The sequence below is a fragment of the Zootoca vivipara genome, chromosome 8, assembly GCF_965207765.1.
Source record: "Zootoca vivipara chromosome 8, rZooViv2.hap1.1, whole genome shotgun sequence".
In the NCBI taxonomy this organism is placed as follows: Eukaryota; Metazoa; Chordata; class Lepidosauria; order Squamata; family Lacertidae; genus Zootoca; species Zootoca vivipara.
Window position 1 is genome coordinate 25,159,960 of NC_142591.1, and position 20,933 is coordinate 25,180,892.

A 20,933-nucleotide genomic window follows, 5' to 3' on the forward strand; every position below is an offset into this window, starting at 1 on the left:
CATGTGGCCAGCATGACAAAGCCACTTATGGCGAACCAGAGCAGTGCACGGAAATGCTGTTTACCTTCCCGCTGTAGCGGTACCTATTTACCTACTTGCACTTTGACGTGCTTTTGAACTACGTCCCTCGGTTAGGCCTAGACTAGGGCAAATTTCTTTAATAAAAATGAATAAGACCAACTGGGAACTGTAGTTTGTTAAGGGTACTGGAAATTGTAGCTCTCTGAGGGGGGAGACTACAGTTCCCAGGATTCTTTGGGAGATGTCGTTGTGCTTTAAATATATGTTGGATGTCTTTTAAATTTATGGTATGGAGCAGCCCTAAGAGGAGAGCTTAGAAGAAGCTAAAGGCAGAGAGTGAAAGGGTGTGTTCTGTCACCTTAATGACTAACAGTTCTGCAATGCAGTCCTGGACATGTCTACTCAGAAGTAAACCCAGTTGTCTTCAGTGGGGCTTACCGGCAGGTGGTCTAGATAAAGTGGACTCTTGCATCTGAAAACTTAAGCCATAATAAATATTTTAGTCTTTAAAGTGGCACAAAACTCTTGTTTTTTACCGGCTATCTATTTGCATAGCTAATTGCTCCTTTCAGTCTGTGAAAACTGTGTCTAGGTCCAGTCATACTCTGATTCCCCAACCCCTATTTTTCATTTTGTCAGCAGAAACTGATCCCACATTCACCCCATGAAACATCAGTCCCTCACCCTAAATTTCAGGTTTCTGAGTAACCACTGTGCCTTGATTTGAGACCATTAACTAGACTGGGCTATAGTTTTAATCTTGTTCTCAGGCTTTCCTGTGTTTATGTAGGAAAGGTCACAGAGAGCAGGCAGTACCAAGGCAGAAGAGACTAAGCAGACTACTTCTTGGGTGCATCAAAGGAATCCCTAACACATCTTTCTGTTTGCAAACTGACATATATATTACTCATTTGGATTACAGCTACTCCCACTAGTGACCAGAGAAAGCCTGAGTCTTTAAACACATTTTTCAAAGAATGGAACTAATTGCAAACACTTCATTTAAAAAAAAAAAGTAAGTTCTCTGTACTATTTTATGTCTGGTGGTCAATATGCAAGAATGCCCATGGTACTGTTCTTTTGGTCCTTTTGCGTGAGCACAGAATATTAGGACCAATGGTTTGATTTTATTGTTGACCATATAAAAAGCTGCTCTCTCCCATCTTTCTTCCCTCCGAACCCTGCTGGGTGCTCTGCTCACAATATGTGTTGTCAGGTATGATTGTTGCTGCCAGGGGCCCCTCCATGAAATCATCTGAATGTGAGTTGGTTATGAGATCCTCACCTCACCAACCTGAAATGCCGAGTGCCTGAGCCAAGTGCCTTGGGAAGATTTCATTTTAAAGATGAGATGTGATAGCATCAGCAAGCAGGCACCTACTGGTGCCACCTTTCCCCAGCCTCTTACCAGTACCAGTGTTTGCAGGTGCTGAACAGAACACACACATGACACTGTTGTTAGGGAATTTTATAGGGGGGGGGCACCCAAACGAGGCTTCATTTGGGAATCAAGATTGGCACTAATGCCCTCAAGGGGACCCCATTTGATCCTACAGCACCACTCTAGTATCGCACCAACACGAACCCCCTCAAGATCAAGCCCTGAGTAATAAAGGCTCCCTTTCCTACCCCTTCTCTGTTGCCTGAGACTCTATGTAACCATATTTCTTTATGAATGAATACAGTGTATCTTTATTTCTAAACGAAACCCCCTTTTTCTACTCTGGCCAAGGGCTCTCAGGGATGCAGGGAACAGCCATAATCCCTTAAGCAAGAGGTCAGGTAGCCAGGGTGGTGCTCCTCTGCATATCCATAATCCATTCAAGTACCATCTCCTGCCATTCCCAACCCTCCGAAGCCAGAGGCAATACTCACACTCGGACCCATTGTTTTTCCCCACCAGGTACTCAAGGATCCCCTCCCAGATACTTACTGGTACTTGCTTAACAATGTCCTGGGACATCGTGCATTGTTACCTTATGCTAATCCTGCTTACCTCCTGTTTACCTGTATGCTAATGCCCCTTGCACCTTCCCCTTTTCTGACGTTTTACCCTGTCACAAGTGATGTATGTATGATGCTTTCGATGTGCATTATGGGATGGTGGTGGGAAGTTTTAAAAGTTCTTGCAGCCCTGTTCACGGTGTTCAGTCTGGCATTGAACCTGCTGCGCAGTAATAAACCTTGCTGTTTGCTCCGGATCATGGCTGGACTCCTTCCTTTATACTCTGCAACGACCACAGGCCCTTGCCTGATGAGCTGGGTGGCTGAGCATTCTCGCACCCAGAATTTTGCCCTAACATTGTGAAGGTTGCAATTTCCCCGCTTGGCCATGCCCTTTTGCTTTTAGCAACAGCTCTACACACCCACAATTAGCAGGTGAAACTCTCCCCATCACTTATCTCTATGCTACCAAAAGCTTTGCTCGAATATTCAGTCTATGCATGTTGGTCTCCCACGAAATGCACAACTAATGTCTTAGGGCCTAAGTATTTGCTGGACTGCCACCACCTACATCAGCCTCATCCTTGAGATGAAGGGAAGACTCCCTCTTAGCTGTGCTGCGCTTGCGGAGGGTGGTGGCATGTGAGATGGAATTCTCCGCAATGGCACCCCAACTGTGTAACACCTTCACTGATTTGGTTGACGCCAGCATTGATGGGTTTTAACTGGAAAAGCTACTGTTATTTACTGAGGCACTTGGCTAAGTTGACTGGAGAAGATATTTTGTTGCTCTCTGGCACTGTGATGCAGCTTTGATTTATTGTTGTCACTGTGGTTTGAGTTTATTTTTTAAAGATTGCTTATTGTTATTATTAATGCATTATATTGTACTCCACTCTCGGATTAATTTTAATGAAGAGTGGGTTATAAATCACCCAAAGAAATAAATGAAACTTTAGCAACCTTGTTTATTGGACAGACAAAATCCAGGGTCTGGGGAATAGTTAATAATGAGCACATTGAGAATGAGCAGAGGAAATGGGAGCAGTGCTCTTCGTATAACAACCAGGAAGCATTGAAGCAAGACAAAGGGGGAGCATGGGAGAGTACGGTACCTGTTTTGCATGCAAAATGTCCTGGGTTCTATCTTGCCATATCTTGTTAAAAGGACTGGATAGGGAAGGTGATTTGATGTGGGAAAAACCCTGCCTGAAACACTGGAGAGTAGACAATATTGAGCATGGCCTAACAGAGCATTCCAAACTCCTGATTTGTTGTGCCAATGGGATTTGAATGGAGAGGGGGTGTCTCTGCTCAGTTTTCTCCAGCCCCACAAGCCTTTGGTGGCAGGGGAGCTCTACCAGTGGCATTCTTGCTGGCAGTTCAGGCACCAAAGGACTTGCTGGATCCTTGACAGATCCTGATGCCGTCCTACAATGACAGTGAGTCTGTTCCATGCCTCTTCACTGTGTCAGCCTGGGAGCTTGTGCAGCAACGGAGCATTTCCCCCCTGCCCCTCCACAGTCTGCCTTGTACCACACAAATGCCAGGGCTGTAGGTGTGGCATTGCCTGCACTGCTCCATCAAGCTCCACCGCTGCCAGCCAGGGCTTGGGGTTGCACCCTAATAGCTTGCCCTGTTGGAAGCCAGCTTCCTATGATGTAAAAGCAGAGTTCCCAAACTGTCATCCACAGAGGTGGAGCCATCAAACTTCTCCCTGCGATGCAGCTATTAAGGATACAGGAGTACCTTGTGGTCAAAAAAAGTTGGCACATCTCTATGGAATGCAGGGATCATCTGCCTTGCCTCTGCTTCAGGCTGAGGATCAACACATACTATAACTTGGAAACCTGCAAGATGAGTCTGAGTTGCTATTCAGACACCCTCAGGGAAAAGGAAGATGAAAGGTACAAGTGAACAAGCACCGATTGGTTTAATTTTACATTTTCCTACCCCATACTTTCCTGAGCAATTCCCCTCACTTTAAATTACATGAAAGAATGAACAGTACACAAGGTCAGAATATACAAGGTCCTTTATTAAATGCTTAATTTTATAGCCGGCTCTGCCAGTATCTCACCAACATACACAGACTTTTTGTTGTTGTCATCCATCTGTCTCAAGAGAAAGAGGAGTGCCCTCCTAGGGGGCAAGTCAAATCACTGTGTTAGCAGCACGGAAGTGACCTCCCAGGTAATGTGTATGGAGGTCTTGGGCTGCCCAGGAGGCAAGACTCCTCTCTCGACCTCGCTGATACAGGGGCGAACAAAGGCGTTGTGACACCTGGGGCAGGCATTGCTACGTAGGGCGCATGTGCGGCGTCGCTACGTACGATGCATGCACCGTAGGTAGTGACATCACACATGCGCTGTACATAGCGGTTTTCCGGCATCGCCACTCCAGTGCTGTGCAGAAGATGCCGAGATCCTCCGCTCTGTTTGTGGCTGTAGCAGCGGAGGAGGGATCCTGGCACTGTCCATATGGCGCTGGAGCAGCGGTGCCAGCAAACCGCTGAGTACAGTGCATGTGCAGCATCGCTTCGTACAGCACATGCGTGCGATGCCACACATGTGCTGTACATAGTGGTTTGCTGCTGGCTCCAGGATCCTCTGCTCACAGCTGCATCTGTGAACGGAGGATCCTCCACATGTTGCCGCAGCAGTGCGATGGCTGCTCACGCTGCCGCGAGCCCCCGCGGGGTGCCTCCTTGTCACCCCTGCAGACATGGCACCCGGGGCACACTGGTCCCCCACCCCCCATTGCACCGCCACTGCACTGATTTGGTCCAAAGGAAAGCCGAAGAACATGTTTGGCACCTGCTTCGCTGCAGGAGTTGCTGGAAGAAGGCATACAAGGCACTCTGGATTTATGTAGGTTTTACTCTTTTAGCCTTTTTTTCTCCAGAAGACAGCCGGCCAGTCGAAGCCATTCCTGGGGTGTGGCTGCTCTCGCATGCTGACTGAACTCAGAAAGCACCTCTGGAAAGTCAGTGAATCCAGGTGTGGAATTTCAGTGTGACATTCATCTAAGTGATTGAGGAACCACTGTTCCAGCAAAATTTTGCTGGTGGCCAAACCTCACCGGGCATGGAGGATCCATGATTAGATCTTCAGTGATGTTATTTTTTTTTTATTTGCTTAATTTAAAGCCGCTTCAAGGGGCTTCAGTTTTGACTGAAGAAGTGGCTCTGAGGAGCACTTAACCCATTTCCCTGATGTAAATTACCCTCCCAAAATCATGATTTGCCCTGAAACAAAGGGGAGAATGCAGGTATCTATACAGTACCATGTTTGTATCCCCCCCCCCCACAATTTTTAAATAGCTATTTCAGAGTGGGAGGTTTCGATATGGGGAATGGCAAAGGGCATCGTTGCTCTGATCAAAATCCAGCACAGCTGCTTTAAAATGGGAAAGAAAACAAACTCCCAAATATCTTATAATCTTGTGTGGTTGAGCCTTAAGCCTTTCATGGCACATCTGTGCCCCAAAGAGGGCCAAAGGGCAGTGGAAAAGAAAAGCAGCTGTACCAACTGCAGCTGCTGTACTACTGGTGTTGAATCTGAGGCTAGGGTGGGGCCTGCTGCTTAATTTCCAAAATCAGAGGTGCTGATGGGGGGGGGGAGAGAAGGCTCAAGTATTCCTGGAATGAATGATCTCTGCTCGGGTAGCTGTTCTTTTTCAGTGTGGAATGGCTGCTGTGTTTACACAGTAGTATTGGAAAAGAAGCCAGGTGTGCTCAGATATAGTTTGCTTTTTTAATCATTATGTACACGCTTTAGAGCTGAGCTCAGACCTGGAAAACAGGATCAGGGGCAAGCTAGTCAGGACTTCACAAGCAGGTGGTTTTAGGGTTCTGTTACTAAGACCCTTTTGATTTTCATGGAGGGGATCCCCACTAGAGAAGCGGGAACAGGTACCTTCTTTTTGATGCAACACTTATGTACAGTCATCCTGTCTCTGTTGGCTTCCTAAGGGCAGATGCACACCATACATTTAAACTGTATTCAAAATCTATTACTCCCCCCCCCCAATAATCGTGGGAACTATACTTCCCCCCTTCACAAAACTACTATTTGCAGTGCCCTTAACAAGTTCCAGGTCCCAGGATTCTTTGGAGAAAGTCACACCCTTTAAATGTGCGTTGAATATAGATGTAGAGAATGCATCTGCCTGAAATGAGAGACAAATCATTTATTGATCATGCACATCCATGTTTACTATGTCTGTGCTACTGAGCCACATGTGCTTGCACATTTCTGAGTAATGCAATTGATGGAATATGGGACAAAGCTGGACCCATAGGCCATAAACTGTATTTGCACTTATCATTTAGAGGTTCTGTTGCTCACAGAGAGTCAAGGGCAAATGTTTGTTTTATGATGTCAGCACAGATAAAATGACATATGATGAGTTAAGTGTCTGCTTAATCTAGACTGTCTGAAGCTCATGAATGAACGTTCCTGGCTTTGTTACTCTCCAGTAAACCAAACAGGAAATATGTGCATAGCCAGGATCTGTGTTTGGACCAGACAACAGGTGATGGATGAGGGATGTGTTTCTGAACAGTTCCCACAGCATGCAAATCATGCGGAGCTGCAACCAAATTTATTTTAACTGCAGGTGCTGAAAAGGGTAACTATATAGTGTGCCTACAATCATATCTTAAAGAGAGGACTCAGTGAAGTCCCCCTCACCCCAGTGGAGCTAACCTGGCTTCTTAATGCCTACACGATTATTTGGCAGACTTAATTATCAATGCTATGAGCACTGACAGAATGAATATGTATCCAGCCTTCTGTCATCCTTCAGGTGGAGTTGTCTGAAAGATAACTTCTCAAAATACTGCTTGCACGTTTATGCAATTTAATGGTTTGGGTACATCATCGTTATAATATTAACAACAACAACAGTTGAAAGGCTATGTGCACACTATACTGGCTGAAAATGCACCTAAGGTGTTCTTTTTCTTAATTTGGATCAAGGCTGGTTTGGGGGGAAATGCATCAAAGCACAGTATTTGATAATGAAATTACAGGATAGATGTGTATTGTATTGTATTGTATTGTATTGTATTGTATTGTATTGTATTGTATTGTATTGTATTGTATTGTATTGTGTGTACCCTGCTTCCCAAACGAGCAGTGGCAATGTGATGGCTGCAGAATAAACAGGACTGTGCATGCAGCCTCCATTTTTGAACAATGTTAAAAAACAAACTGCTTTTGGGGAATGAGTTGAGGGCATCAAAGCTTCGTGCATCATGGCATCCAAGGTCTCTGGCCAATCAGTACAATGCACAGCTGGTTTCTGCCCCAAAGATGTGGAACTGGTTTTCCCCAAGCGCAGTGCTGAGGAGAAGATGGCATGTATGAGCAAATGTAATGAGTGCAACCCTCACAGAAGCGCCACTGCTGAAAAGTATGTAGCATGTACACACCTTTGTCACGATGGCAACACCCTGCCTCAAACCTTCAAGGGGAAGAATTTTATTTATTTATTTTGGTGGTCTCCTATTTAGCCTGATCCCATAAATTTACCCTCCACATTTTTGCTGGAAACTCGGCGTCACTGTAAATCATGCCTCTCCCATTCTGCTCCTTCCTTTATTAGCTTTTTCACACCTTCCACTTTTAATTGCAGAGGCTGATCTCCAAGGCATTTGGGGATCCACTCACAACTCCACCCTGCTTAATTGTTTGGTGTTATCTCATTTCTTCCTTTTCATTCGTGTTCCCCAAAATTGGTGGGGATTTTTTTGGGGGGAAGGAGTGGGATGTCTAGAGCTGGTTGTGCTTTTCCTTTTAACAACAACAACAACAACAACAAAGATGTTTTCATCTTTATACAGTGGTACCTGTATTTACGAATAACTCTACTTATGAATGTTTCTACTTATGAACGGAGCTCCGTCCGCCATCTTGGATGCAGTTTAGATAGGGTTGCTTCGACTTACGATTTTTTTCGCCCAATGCATTCCTATGGGATTCGACTTACAATTTTTTTTGACTTACGAATGTGCGTTTGGAACGCATTAAATTCGTAAGTAGAGGTACCACTGTACTTTTTTCCAAACTTTTTTTATTTGACTTTTCTCCATGTCCCTTAGGTTAACAGAGTACTTTGGTAAATGGGATTTGTGCCGGGATCCCTATGGGTGGAGAACCTTTTCCATTGGAAGGGACACATTCCTTCAGAGCAGTCTTCTACAAGTGGTGGTAGGGCCAGAGGCAAAAGTGAGTAGAGCAATATCTGTTAATTTTTACCTTTGCAAAATAGGTTAGTATCTTCTCACGGCATCCCTCTCTGTCCTTCATCTAGGCAAGCAGGGTTCAAGCACACATTCCTACCAGGCAAAAACACTCAAGGGGGGTACATGCAAAGCAGATGTCAGGTGTGGCTTTGATGGGGGTGTGGCCTGGGAGACTCCTGACTCCTGGGTAGGCATGGGCAAATATATCAATTTGCTTCTCTCTCTTTCTTATATTTCCAGTCTTAAGCTTGTGGTTTGTTTTTTTAAAGTGCTCATGAAAATTCAACATCACTTTAGTGTGGATTTCTCACGATAGACACGTTTGTATACAATGTTACCCAATACACACGTGTTTGCAAAGCGATTTTCTGTAATAGAATTCATTTTTGTGCAGTATATCCACCAATACAGAGCTTTCCATACTTTTCATGTTGGTGACACACTTTTTTTAGTCATGCATCATTTCGCGACACAGTACTGTAATTCAGTTTCACTAGCAAACCGGATGTTAAACTAACCCCTTTCCAGCCCCGGAAGGAACGTGGGGAGTGTTCGTGCGACACACCTACACACTGCAGCCGGTGCACTAAATGTGTCGTGACACACGGTTTGGAAAGCTCTGCACTAATATATGCATTTATATGCAAACTTTACACTAGTATATACAATTTTTTTTGTACGCGTTACTTGGCTGGAGAACTACACTGCAAATTTCAGAGAAGTGCAAATTTCAAAGGATGCATGTGTTTCATTCAGTGTGCAACTTGTTTCAGGAAGTGCAAATTAGGTAAGTTCACCTTTAAATGCAAACTGAATCAGATTTCTTCCCCATCCTTATTCCTGAGTGCCAGATAGGAACTCCTGGAGGGCCGTGTTTGGGCCCCCGCCCCCCCCCTGGTTTACTTCTCCCTCTCCCTCTAGCTCTTGTGTTTTCTATTTTCACCCTTGTTTGCTCCTTGGATGCTATTCAAGGCTCCTGTGGAGCTGAAAGCTCACATTGGGGCTGTACTGAGGATTCTGTTTCTGGCTTAATTGGTTCAAACTTCTTGCTGTTTTATCAATACAAAAAGGCACACCCAATGTCTAATTAAAACTGGAGCAATGCCATAGATCAATTGGTAGACCAGTGTTACTCAAGACCAGGTGTTATCTCACACTTCTTTGTAGCTGTGCATCTCTTTGATCTTAAAATGAAACCCTTTGGGCAATGGCAGCAACAAATTTAGTGAGTATTAACACTTTTAACTAGAACAACAAGAAGGATGGTGAAACTACGGGCAGCACGCTGTGTAGGATATATGTTTAAGTGTTCATGTCCTGGGCATGATTTCTTAGTTAAAGAGAGTTAAGGCTTGTGAGAGGCAAGAAAGGAAGAAAAAACAGGAGCATTGACACTCCTTAGGGTAGGACCCACAGCTTGAGTATTAAAATGGGTGTGACTCATCCGAGTCTTTTTGTTCCAGAAGAAGCCACACCTCTTGGAAAAAGGTTCTCAGTGCCAGACAGAAAATTGCTTGTGCGAAAGATACCAAGGACATGTTTGAACAAGCAGGTTTGTGGATTTCTGCCAGTAGCGTGCGCGCGCGCCCACACACACACACACACACACACACCATTGTGATTTTGTTGTTTGATTAATGTGAATGGGTCAATTGCTCTGTTTCTGCTAGTGGTCAGACCACAAGTGACACCCAGGAGGAGGCGGCAGAGACTTGGACAACATTAATATTTCTTAATGACTGTCAGCCGTATGGGTGGAGCAGAGACCCAGCAGATGAGTGATGGGAAACAGCAGTTAATGCTGTCATAATGAGAGAGAGAGAGAGAGAGAGAGAGAGAGAGAGGGAGGGAGGGAGGGAGGGAGAGAAAGAATTGTGAGTTGGCAGAAAGAGAAGCATATTGAGCTACAGGGCCTCTCCCTGGGGATCTGTTGCCTGTTTGCCTCCATATGCACTGGCTCCGTACTTGTAAATAAAATACAAATATGCCCAAAGTCACCAGTGTATTTTTGGATACTCTGCAAATAGTCCAAAATAGGAATGCAAACAACACTGAGAGAGAAAACGACATTGTCACAAACTGATCCTACTTAATTGAAGACATACGGTAGATAGGCTGTTGTCTTGATCAATTGTGCGGGGTGGAGCTTTTATTCAAGTTGGCACCCCAGCGCTGTTTAATTTTCCAGTGGCGACCTGGAATTGGAAGATCCCAACTCTGCAAAGCAGTACTCAAAGTAGAGTAGTCCAGATTTTCCTCTTTGTAAAAGCAATCATTTCTACACATCTATCCACCCATAACTTGGTTAGCCTGCAATAGGTCCATCCCTTCCCATACACACTTCGCTTTAATTAAAACCTGCACAAAGAAGGTGCGTACACATGGCTTTGGTGTTAATGAAGATTAGGATCTAGGCCTGGCCATCCTTGGATAGTCTTAGGGAAACCTCTCACTATGGCTCCAGCATGAGTGCAAGCCTCTTAGGCAGGACTGATTCACAATTCTTCTTATTCACTAGGGACACTTTTTCGCAGTATTGCATGCATCTTCTCCAAACCTCCTGATCTTCCCGGCTGGAAAGCACCATGCTGCACACGCACACACCCTGTTGTGTTGGCACCATCTCTGCAGTCTCTGATCCACATAGGTGTTGCAAGAGGTTGTGCATAGATGGGAAAATTCCACCCCCTAGACAAGAATGGCTAAGAATCCAGTACAGGCAAGAAGAAAGAAGAGTGAAATGAAACTGTCAGCTAAAAAGCATCTAGAGAGCCTATGCATGCACGAAATGGCCAAACTAAGCACCAAGTGGTAGATCTGTGATCAGATTATTTTTATTTCTCTCTCCCCCCCCCTTTAAAGTATTTGCAGAGCCTGCCAGCTTGGACAGTGGAAGGGAGATACAGTGGTACCTCTACTTACGAATAACTCTACTTATGAATGTTCCTACTTACGAACAGAGCTCCGCCCGCCATCTTGGATGCGGTTTAGATAGGATTTTTTCTACTTACGAATTTTTAGATAGGGTTGCTTCTACTTATGAATTTTTTCTCCCAATGCATTCCTATGGGATTCGACTTACAATTTTTTCCGACTTACGAATGTGCATTCGGAACGCATTAAATTTGTAAGTAGAGGTACCACTGTAACCATTTCCTTAGGTCACTTCCTTGATCCACTCCAAGGCACCACTTTTTTGCACCACTGGAGAAAGCCACACAGCTACCTATGGCAGCAGTATATTCTTGTGTGTCTATTTATTATTATATTTTCAATTTTACATCCCAGAAATCCATCCTTCGTGAAACAATTTAGTAAATATATCTGAGAGTTAGCACTTGCACAGAAAAAGAACTGGACTCAGGGTGCATTGGGTCACATCATACCAAGAGAATAGCTGCAGAATTATTGCAGCCTGAAGATGTGAACAAGCTGCCCGAAGAAGCACAGTCAACCACCTACCCCCCTGCCTATCTTTTTAGAGCTAGCAATTGAAGGACTGACTGGGTAGCTCCAGGGTGTGATTAATCGGAGGAGGGTGAGGTACCACCTGCCTTTAAGGAGGCAGTGGTGCACCCCCCTCAAGTGGGCTTTTTTTGCACCCAGAAGTGCTAAACTACTATCACCCAGTGGCAACTATCTCTTAATTGGGCAAGATGCTGGCAGTCTAGCTTCAAACACACTTGGAGGAAACTGCTTATCTGAAGTCTGGACCTAATCAAGTCTGGCTTGAGGCCCAGTCATGGCACTGAAAGCGCTTTGGGTCTAGGGTTGCCAGACTCAATAGAGGACAGGGCTTCTGTGCCTTTAATTGCCCTGCTCTCTTTTGAGTCTGGAAACCTTAAAGAGAAACCAGCAGACCCTTTGTTTAATTTCCAAGCAAAGGGTCTGCTGGTTTCTCTTTAAGGTTTCCAGACTCAAAAGAGAGCAGGGCAATTAAAGGCACAGAAGTCCTGTCCTCTACTGAGTCTGGCAACCCTACTTTGGTCATCCTGGCTGATGACATTTGTTGGGAAAAGGTGGCAGGAGAGTGACTCCTAGACATCTCAGTGGCTTTCAATACATGGTTCTGCTCCTGCCTCCATTTACGGAAGAGGTAGTTATGGGAGGGCACCATGGCTTGTCTAAGAACAGAAACTAAGGTCCTGACAGAAAGGAGGTTTTTGAATGGGAGACTTTCTAGTTCAAAGCTTATAAAGCTACAGCCCTGTGCACCCATACTTGGGAGAAAGCCTGAGTGGACACAGTGGGTCCTAATTTCCAAATAAGCATGCTTAGGATTGTATACCAGCTATTACTGCCAGTACAGGTAATGTTTATAATAAAGGAGGGTTTCAGAAAGCCCCCTTTTCAAAGGGAAGGAAGGATGCATAGCTTCAGTGGAAGGAGAAGTAACTTCAAGTTTCCCCTTCTGCAGCCAGAAGCTTGAACTGAAGCTCTCCCTCCTAATCGGTCAGCTCTACAAACAGTATTTCTAAATGTTTTGGGTTGTTGTTTTTTTGCTGACTGTGACAGAGTCCATCATTTATAATGCAGGGAATTGTTCAAGAAAATGTCAAGGACAGCAAGTAATTAAGCCTTCCATTTCACTGTCAGAAAAGCCTTGTGTGAGGCAAGTAACATGATCCACTCTTGTCTATTGTCTACGGTGCCAGCTGCGCTGCCTTACTCCACCTGAAGCAAAACTGCTTAGGCATTTCAAGTTTTTCGGCTGAGCTGTCCATCAGGTCTGACAAGACTGAAACTTCATTCACCACACCCTCTGTGAGAAACATTCTGGGCGCTTCATGGAAGCAGGCATGCAGTCCTATAAAGGTTTTTGAAATGCTCTTTGTCTTGTGCGAAATAACTCATAACTGAAGACATCCTGTGCAAAGTACTTAGAATAGTTCTGTCAAGGATGACGTATTTGGGAAGGAGCTATAGACAGAACCACCTCGCTGAACATACTCAAGATACAGAAGGACTGGATGAAGTCTTAATTTTCTTGCTTATCTGACTTGGATCTGACCTGACACCCAAATTTCTTCCACGGGGGACTCAGAAAGACTTATTCTGAGGCGGTCTGCCATACTGGGCGAGGAAGATCAGCATTGTTTAGTAAAGTTGTTAGGCCTTTCTCACCACCATGAGAACATTGCCATGCACATGCCTTCTGCTCTGTGAACCTGACAAATGACAAGTTATTTCAGCTGTATCTACTAGAACAAAAACACGGGTAATGAAATTGCAGGATTCTTCTTTTAAAAAAGACACTTTTGACTCCCATTGATTTCAGTGGGAGAGATTACATCCTCAAGTCTCCTCTGTTTAAATTCAGTGTTGTGTTTAACAGGGTTGTATTGAAAGTATGATTTACTATTTTTCAGTCCCGAGGACATTATGTAATTGCTGCGCCACCACTGAAAGGGCCTTCTCTGTGGTGGCCACCTGTCTAGTCTAGTCTAACCAATGAACCTGGAATAGGACAGGTACAGTATATAGAAGAGGGGGCAAGAAGTAGGCGTGGAACTGGTGGAAGATAACTTCCCGTGTAAGTAGAGGTCTTCATGAAAATAGCACAAAGCTATTTGTGCAATTTTCCCTCTTAAAAATGAGTGTGAGGTGGGAATATTGCACATTTTCCCATCCATTGAGCTTTCTCAATGCTCCCTTTCTTCCAGCAGCGAATGTATGAACTAATGAACAGAATGGAAGCACACATGAAGGCAGTTAGTGACTGAAAGGATGCTCAACTTTACAGAGGACAGTCCCCTATCTGAAGGGTCATCCTGCCCAATTTAAAGAGCCATAAGAAGGGAAAACGGAGACCTTGAAGATGTCTGTCAACAATCAGCATATGGACAACAGACTGGGCAGGTACCCACCCCACCTAGTTATAGTGATCCACATGGTAGTGAGATGCACTGTATTTTTATTTGAATTTTAGTTATTTGTTCTACAAGTGCATCTATCCATATAAATCTGTGCATGCAAATTTTATTTAAATTTGTGTAATGCATTGCCTCTTTTTGGAGCGAAAAATTAAACCCTTCCTTATCCAGCTCCACGTCCTAATTGAATCCTCCCTCTCCCAGTGTCTGCCATTAATGTCTATGGGTTAATGGATCAACTACATTATGTCTACTTTAGCTCGTAGTCTAAACATTTAAGTTACATAATCGGCATTCACAGACTTTATCAGCCATTTTAGTTAACTTGTTTAACCACTGACACTCTGATTTCTTTGCACTCTTACTGATACTCCTACTTGAAAATGTAATTAGTCAGATGCAAGTGATGCTGCTACATGGTATTAATAGTGGGCGATTAGCTCACTGATTAAAAGATGTTATTATCATTTCATTTACATATCAAATTACTGTAGAGGCATTTCACATCTACAGAGGCAAAAGTGGCATTCAGAATTTAAGTTCTAAAATGAGACTTGTCTATTCTCAAACTCAAATTAGAAGTAATCCCTATTCTCAAATTCAAGTTAGAAGTAATCCCTTCTCATTTTGCCTAATTTCAGATGTTTGAGTGAGGCAGGCTGAAGTCTGTCACAGGAAAGCAGTTTGCACATGCTTTCTGTGTTTTAAATTGCAGCACCAGTCTGATCCTTACACCTATTTTCAAGGAGTCCAGGAAGAATGCCAAATAGCCAGATTTAAACTGGATATGGAACAACTGGATATGGTTCAAAATTGGGAAAGGAGTACGACAAGGTTGTATATTGTCTCCCTGCTTATTTAACTTATATGCAGAATTCATCATGCAAAAGGCTGGACTAGATGAATCCCAAGCCGGAATTAAGATTGCCGGAAGAAATATCAACAACCTCAGATATGCAGATGACACAACCTTGATGGCAGAAAGTGAGGAGGAATTAAAGAACCTTTTAATGAGGGTGAAAGAGGAGAGTGCAAAATATGGTCTGAAGCTCAACATCAAAAAACCCAAGATTATGGCCACTGGTCCCATCACCTCCTGGCAAATAGAAGGGGAAGAAATGGAGGCAGTGAGAGATTTTACTTTCTTGGGCTCCTTGATCACTGCAGATGGTGACAGCAGTCACGAAATTAAAAGATGCCTGCTTCTTGGGAGAAAAGCAATGACAAACCTAGACAGCATCTTAAAAAGCAGAGACATCACCTTGCCTACAAAGGTCTGTATAGTTAAAGCTATGGTTTTCCCAGTAGTGATGTATGGAAGTGAGAGCTGGACCATCAAGAAGGCTGATCGCCGAAGAATTGATGCTTTTGAATTATGGTGCTGGAGGAGACTCTTGAGAGTCCCATGGACTGCAAGAAGATCAAACCTATCTATTCTGAAGGAAATCAGCCCTGAGTGCTCCCTGGAAGGACAGATCGTGAAGCTGAGGCTCCAATACTTTGGCCACCTCATGAGAAGAGAAGACTCCCTGGAAAAGACCCTGATGTTGGGAAAGATGGAGGGCACAAGGAGAAGGGGACGCCAGAGGATGAGATAGTTGGACAGTGTTCTCGAAGCTACGAACATGAATTTGACCAAACTGCAGGAGGCAGTGGAAGACAGGAGTGCCTGGCGTGCTCTGGTCCATGGGGTCACGAAGAGTCGGACACGACTAAACAACTAAACAACAAACATTTGGCTCTTCACTTTGACGCACCTTTAACTACTACTTTTCTAGTCAGTGTCACACAATTTAAAACAAACATTAAAATACTAATGCAATAGCAATAGTGCTTAAATTTTAGCACAATTGTAAAAACTGACTTAAAAAAACCCCACACTGATGAAATTGTGTCCATAGACAAAATGGTTAACATAGCTGCCAAGTTTTCCCTTTTCTCGCGAGGAAGCCTATTCAGCATAAGGGAAAATCCCTTAAAAAAAGGGATAACTTGGCAGCTATGATGGTTAATGTCTCACTAAGGTGGACAGAACATAGGATGGAACACACACAGAGAATTGCTATCCTGGCTGAAATGTGAAGTCAGCTGCAATTCTGTATGTAGCTTAAGAGTGGAAGAGATAGGACTGGGCAGCATTCAAAGCTCAGTCTGGAAGAACACTTGTTTGTAAACACCTGCTTAACCTCTGCAGTCATTTTATCTCTATTATGAAGCAAAGCCTCTTGAACATTGCACTTTAGAACTTCAGTTTTCTAATACGGTCCTTGCCTAAGGGGTCAAGGAAGGTAACACCAGCAGAAAATGAAACAAAATAAAACCACACACAACAAAGGCAGTTACCCAATTAAATGAACATTATTCACTTAGAATTAAGTCTGGGATTTGGATGCCAGTATAAAGAGAAAAATTTAACGGCTCTTCCACAAAGGTTCAAAAATCTGACAGTCTTCTCAGGAAAGGGAATCTGTTACAATATTATCGGCAACCACAGATACTTTTTTTTTTCGCCTGTTCGGCTTTAACTTGGTGTGCTCAGACTTACTTGGCCTTAAAGGTCTTTAAGATATATTTAATAGTTGGTATAAGAAAATGTGTCCATTGGTTCATAGGAAGTAATTGTTTTTTGACTGATTGTACTGTGATTTTTTAGGGACGCAGGTGGTGCTGTGGGTTAAACCACAGAGCCTAGGGCTTGACGATCAGAAGGTCGGCGGTTCGAATCCCTGCGACGGGGTGAGCTCCCGTTGCTTGGTCCCAGCTCCTGCCAACCTAGCAGTTCGAAAGCACACCAGTGCAAGTAGATAAATAGGTACCGCTACAGCGGGAAGGTAAACGGTGTTTCTGTGTGCTGCTCTGGTTTGCCAGCAGTGGCTTTGTCATGCTGGCAACATGATCTGGAAGCTGTACGCCGGATCCCTTGGCCAATAATGCGAGATGAGCACTGCAACCCCCAGGGTCCCTTTGCCTTTACCTTTACTATGATTTTACTACATACTTCCTTTTGCTACTGTTAAAAACTAATCAAACTTTAAGGCATAAATATGGACATACTAAAGGTGGTGGGGCATCCCTGGTCAAGCATACCATTTGAAAACAAATCACACACTCCATACATATACCCCAGACACAACCTGGTACTCTGCATTAATTCATATGGAATAACTGGGGCTGGTTCAAGACCCTTAGCTGCCTGATCCGGAACAGTAAATGGTATTCAGTCATGGTAAACATTCCTCTCCTTTGGAAGGAAGGACTGGATAGACATGTAATAAATAAAGTATTGGGGTAGGGGCCAGGTAAGTCCCACCCCGTACAATTGAGCACATGCACCCTGCTTGAAAGGCAATGCCCATCAACTTTGTGATGATATATAATGAAAAGATGTTCAAAATAATGTTCATAAAAAACCCAGCAGCTTTTCTCTTGGGAATTATAGGGATAGAACTACCTAAAGCAGGGGTAGGCAACCTAAGGCCCGTGGGCCGGATGCAGCCCAATCACCTTCTCAGTCCGGCCCATGGATGGTCCGGGAATCCGCATGTTTTTACATGAGTAGAATGTGTCCTTTTATTTAAAATGCATCTCTGGGTTATTTGTGGGGCATAGAAATTCGTTCACCCCCCCCCCACAAGTATAGTCCGGCCCACCACATGGTCTGAGGGACCAGCCCACGGCTGAAAAAGGTTGCTGACCCCTGACCTAAAGTGTATAGAAACATATTCATGTATGGGACTGCCAGCGGCAAGAATGTTACTTGCCCCAAAATGGAAAGAAGTCGTCCCAGCAAAGGAAGAACAGATACCAAAACCTATGGAATATGCAGAAATGGCGAAACTTGCCGGAAGAATAAGAAATCAAGATAACAAACTTTTATTTTAAAAAATGGAAACGGTTTATTGAATATTTACAGATAAATTGTAAACAGATAAAAACATTGGCAGGATTATTGTAATAACCTGCAATTTCATAAGAGTATATATTTAAAGAAGATGAATAAATCAACAAATTAAGTTAACTTGGCTGTGCAGAAGATACTAAAAATGAATTTAAGTAACCACAGAAAGCGGGGAAAGGAAGTCAAGTTTTGAAATGTCAAAAGGATTGTAAAATCAGTGCCAATGTATAAATATGAAAAGTTTAAATAAAATAAAATTTAAAAAAAAAACTTTGTGGGGGGGGGCGGTACCCTCGAACATTCGGCTCCTGGGAGTTGCCTTCCTGGGAGGTTTTCTCCCACTGAGCTGCCAGGCGCAGCCCGGCCCCCTCCGCGCGCCTTCCCGAGGCTCCTCGCCGTCCAGGGTGGGGCCAGCGGGGCCTCAGCACTTTCCTTTCCTCCTGCGCGGTAAGGACGCCTGAGCGAGCCGGGCGTTGGCTCCCTCGCCTCTGGGTTGGGCCCAGGTAAAGGCGGAGAGAGAGATGTCAGGAGGGAGGGCTGCCGCGCAGCCTCTCCAAGTGTCCCAAGTCGCCAGGCGAGGGCTGCAGCAGCAGGGGGGCCGGAGGGCGGCGGCTCCACGCCCAGGCTTGCAAGTTGAGCAAAGAATCGCCCAAGGTGTGGCTTGGCCTCTCCGGTGCCAGCAGGGAGGGGACTGGCCCGTCTCCTCCTCTTCCCCAATCCCCGCCCGCCGCCACCATCTCCAGCAACGCCGCAGTTTCGGCTGCCTCCTCACCTGGACGCCGCCGCCGCCGCTCAGCACCACCAAGACCTGCGCCTCTCTCTCTCTCTTTCTGTTTTCCTTTAAAAGTTCCTACCTTGCTCTTCATTTGACCCCTCCCTTCCCCTTCCAATCCCCTTCCCCTCTTTAATGCCCAACCCCGGCCTTTGACCTCCATTTTGCCTCACCACCTTTGCACGCTTTCTCTTTCTCTTTTTTGGAGGGACTTTTTTGAACTCTGTCGCTTTTGGGGTTTGGCTGCCCGGAACTAACTCCGTGAGGACTTGCGCCTTGCGAAGGCTCCTTGCTGCCGGGCGTTGGAGGGAGGGGAAGAAAGAGAGCCAGAGGGGAGCAGCCTTTCGCCCGCGAGAGAAGTTCATGCTTTTGTTCTGAACAGTGGCTTTCCATTTCTGATTCTGAGGCACCCAAGTCTGAGCGAGCATCCCAGCCGCCAAGATGAGCATCAACGGATCCCACCCCAGGATCAACACGGTGGGGAGGATGATCAGAACCGACTCCGGGCCGGATATGCGCTATGATATTAACAACCATGCGATGCTGAGCGGCGGCGGCGGAGGTGGTGGTGGAGGAGGTGGTGGAGGAGGAGGGGGAAGCAGCCATACCCACACTCATAAGATGTATTACATCCAGAAAAACTACGGGGACATGAGCTCGGAAGGATACACGTAAGTGCACCCTGCCTAGATCTTCCATCCTGTTTTTTTCGTATTTTCCAGTTGGAAACAAGACGCACGCGTTAGGCGCGCATTTGTAGCTCGCTGTTGCTAACCCGAAGCGGTTTATGAAATGGTTCCCACCCTTGATTGTGATCAAAGCTCTCTGTATGTGAATAATAAATCCATCCATTCATTTGACGACGCCCCTACCCACTTTCCACATTGCACTTAATTTATTGGTGGAGAAGATAGTGGTTGCATTTGGAGTATTGACAAAGCCTCGGGGGCCTCTTAAAAAAAAGTGAACGCGCGGCGAAGTTCAGAACTTTTTGTTGCTGGTTCTCTGCAGGTTCTGTGTTTTGAAGTCTGGCTCAGTTGTTTGTTGTTGGATTTTAGAGCGCGGGTGGGGGGGGAGAAGGGGCTGATGAGAACTCCTTGCAAGTGGGGGGGATCTCAGCCCCATTGAAAACGTAAAGTTTCATGGCAGCTCTTGTCCTTATCTCTTACATGCCTTTGGCTGATAACCTCTGGCTGATAACCTTCTGGAATCCAGCTAAGTTTCCCCAGATAAGGATCCTTTGCAGTATAAGAGACTGACTTGTGAGTGGGAGTTGCCAGAAATCAAGGCTGAGAAAGTCTTCATCCTTACCCAGTTCTTTCAAGTGATACAACTGCTGAAGAATAATTAAATGTAGCTAGCTCTCCCTTGAGAAAGACTTTGGATTTATTGCCCCAAAAAGGGAAAAATGTGTTATATTTTCCTGTTCAAAAGGCACTGCTGTTTACAAGATAACATGCACCTGTGAGTCACTTCACACATTACATTTCCTATGAAGCTTTAAGTGCACCCAAAAGGTATGCCACAAATGTTTTCCAAACAAGCTGTATCACTCAGATTTATCAGGGAGCAGTGACTGGCTTCAGCGTCATGTGAATTGCGCAGTCCTTCACATGTGTAGTTCAACAAACATGCATGTAGTGGGAAGCTGTAGACATTTGTGACTCATCGGTCATGCAGGTTGTGTTATTTCTAACATGGAAGTGCATTCTGTAGAAGGAAAACCTTGACATATCAAAAAGTCCTTTACCTTGTTTTATTATTTACATTTGATTGGTTTTCATTTAACTCCGGCTCATAATGTGGTTTCAGTGGTGTGGTTGAGCTGTGGAAGAGGTGGACTGTGATGAGAGTGCTCTTGTGAGCATTGTTCTTTTCACTGAGTCTGATACTGTCCTGCACATTTTACATTTGGGGGGGGGGACTTGAGCTTGCAGATTAGAAGTTACCAACTTCTGAGGAATGTGTTTTGCAGTTCAAGTTCGCATAAATTTATTCCTCCTTTTCTGAGGTTCAGTAATTTGTTTTTTACTAGCTGGGTTGTAGTTTGTTAGACAGCTCAGAAAGGACTTTTCCTCTGCACCTTGGACACCTCCAGATTGACGTTTTACAGAATTGTTGCTCTTGACCAGGCATCCCAAAACTGCGGCCCTCCAGATGTTTTGGCCTACAACT

General features: G+C 44.7%; 1 protein-coding gene across 2 annotated transcripts in view; it reads left to right on the forward strand.

The window, feature by feature from the left end:
• The first annotated feature begins 18,727 nt into the window (after positions 1–18,727).
• The window catches only part of DSP (desmoplakin), a 47,393-nt gene continuing 45,187 nt past the window's right edge, over positions 18,728–20,933 (forward strand). For both annotated transcript variants that reach the window (XM_035124690.3, XM_035124691.3), the window contains exon 1: positions 18,728–19,429. In XM_035124690.3, coding sequence (XP_034980581.3) covers positions 19,200–19,429 — 230 coding nt within the window. In that variant the 5' untranslated portion in view covers positions 18,728–19,199. The remainder of the gene's footprint in view (positions 19,430–20,933) is intronic.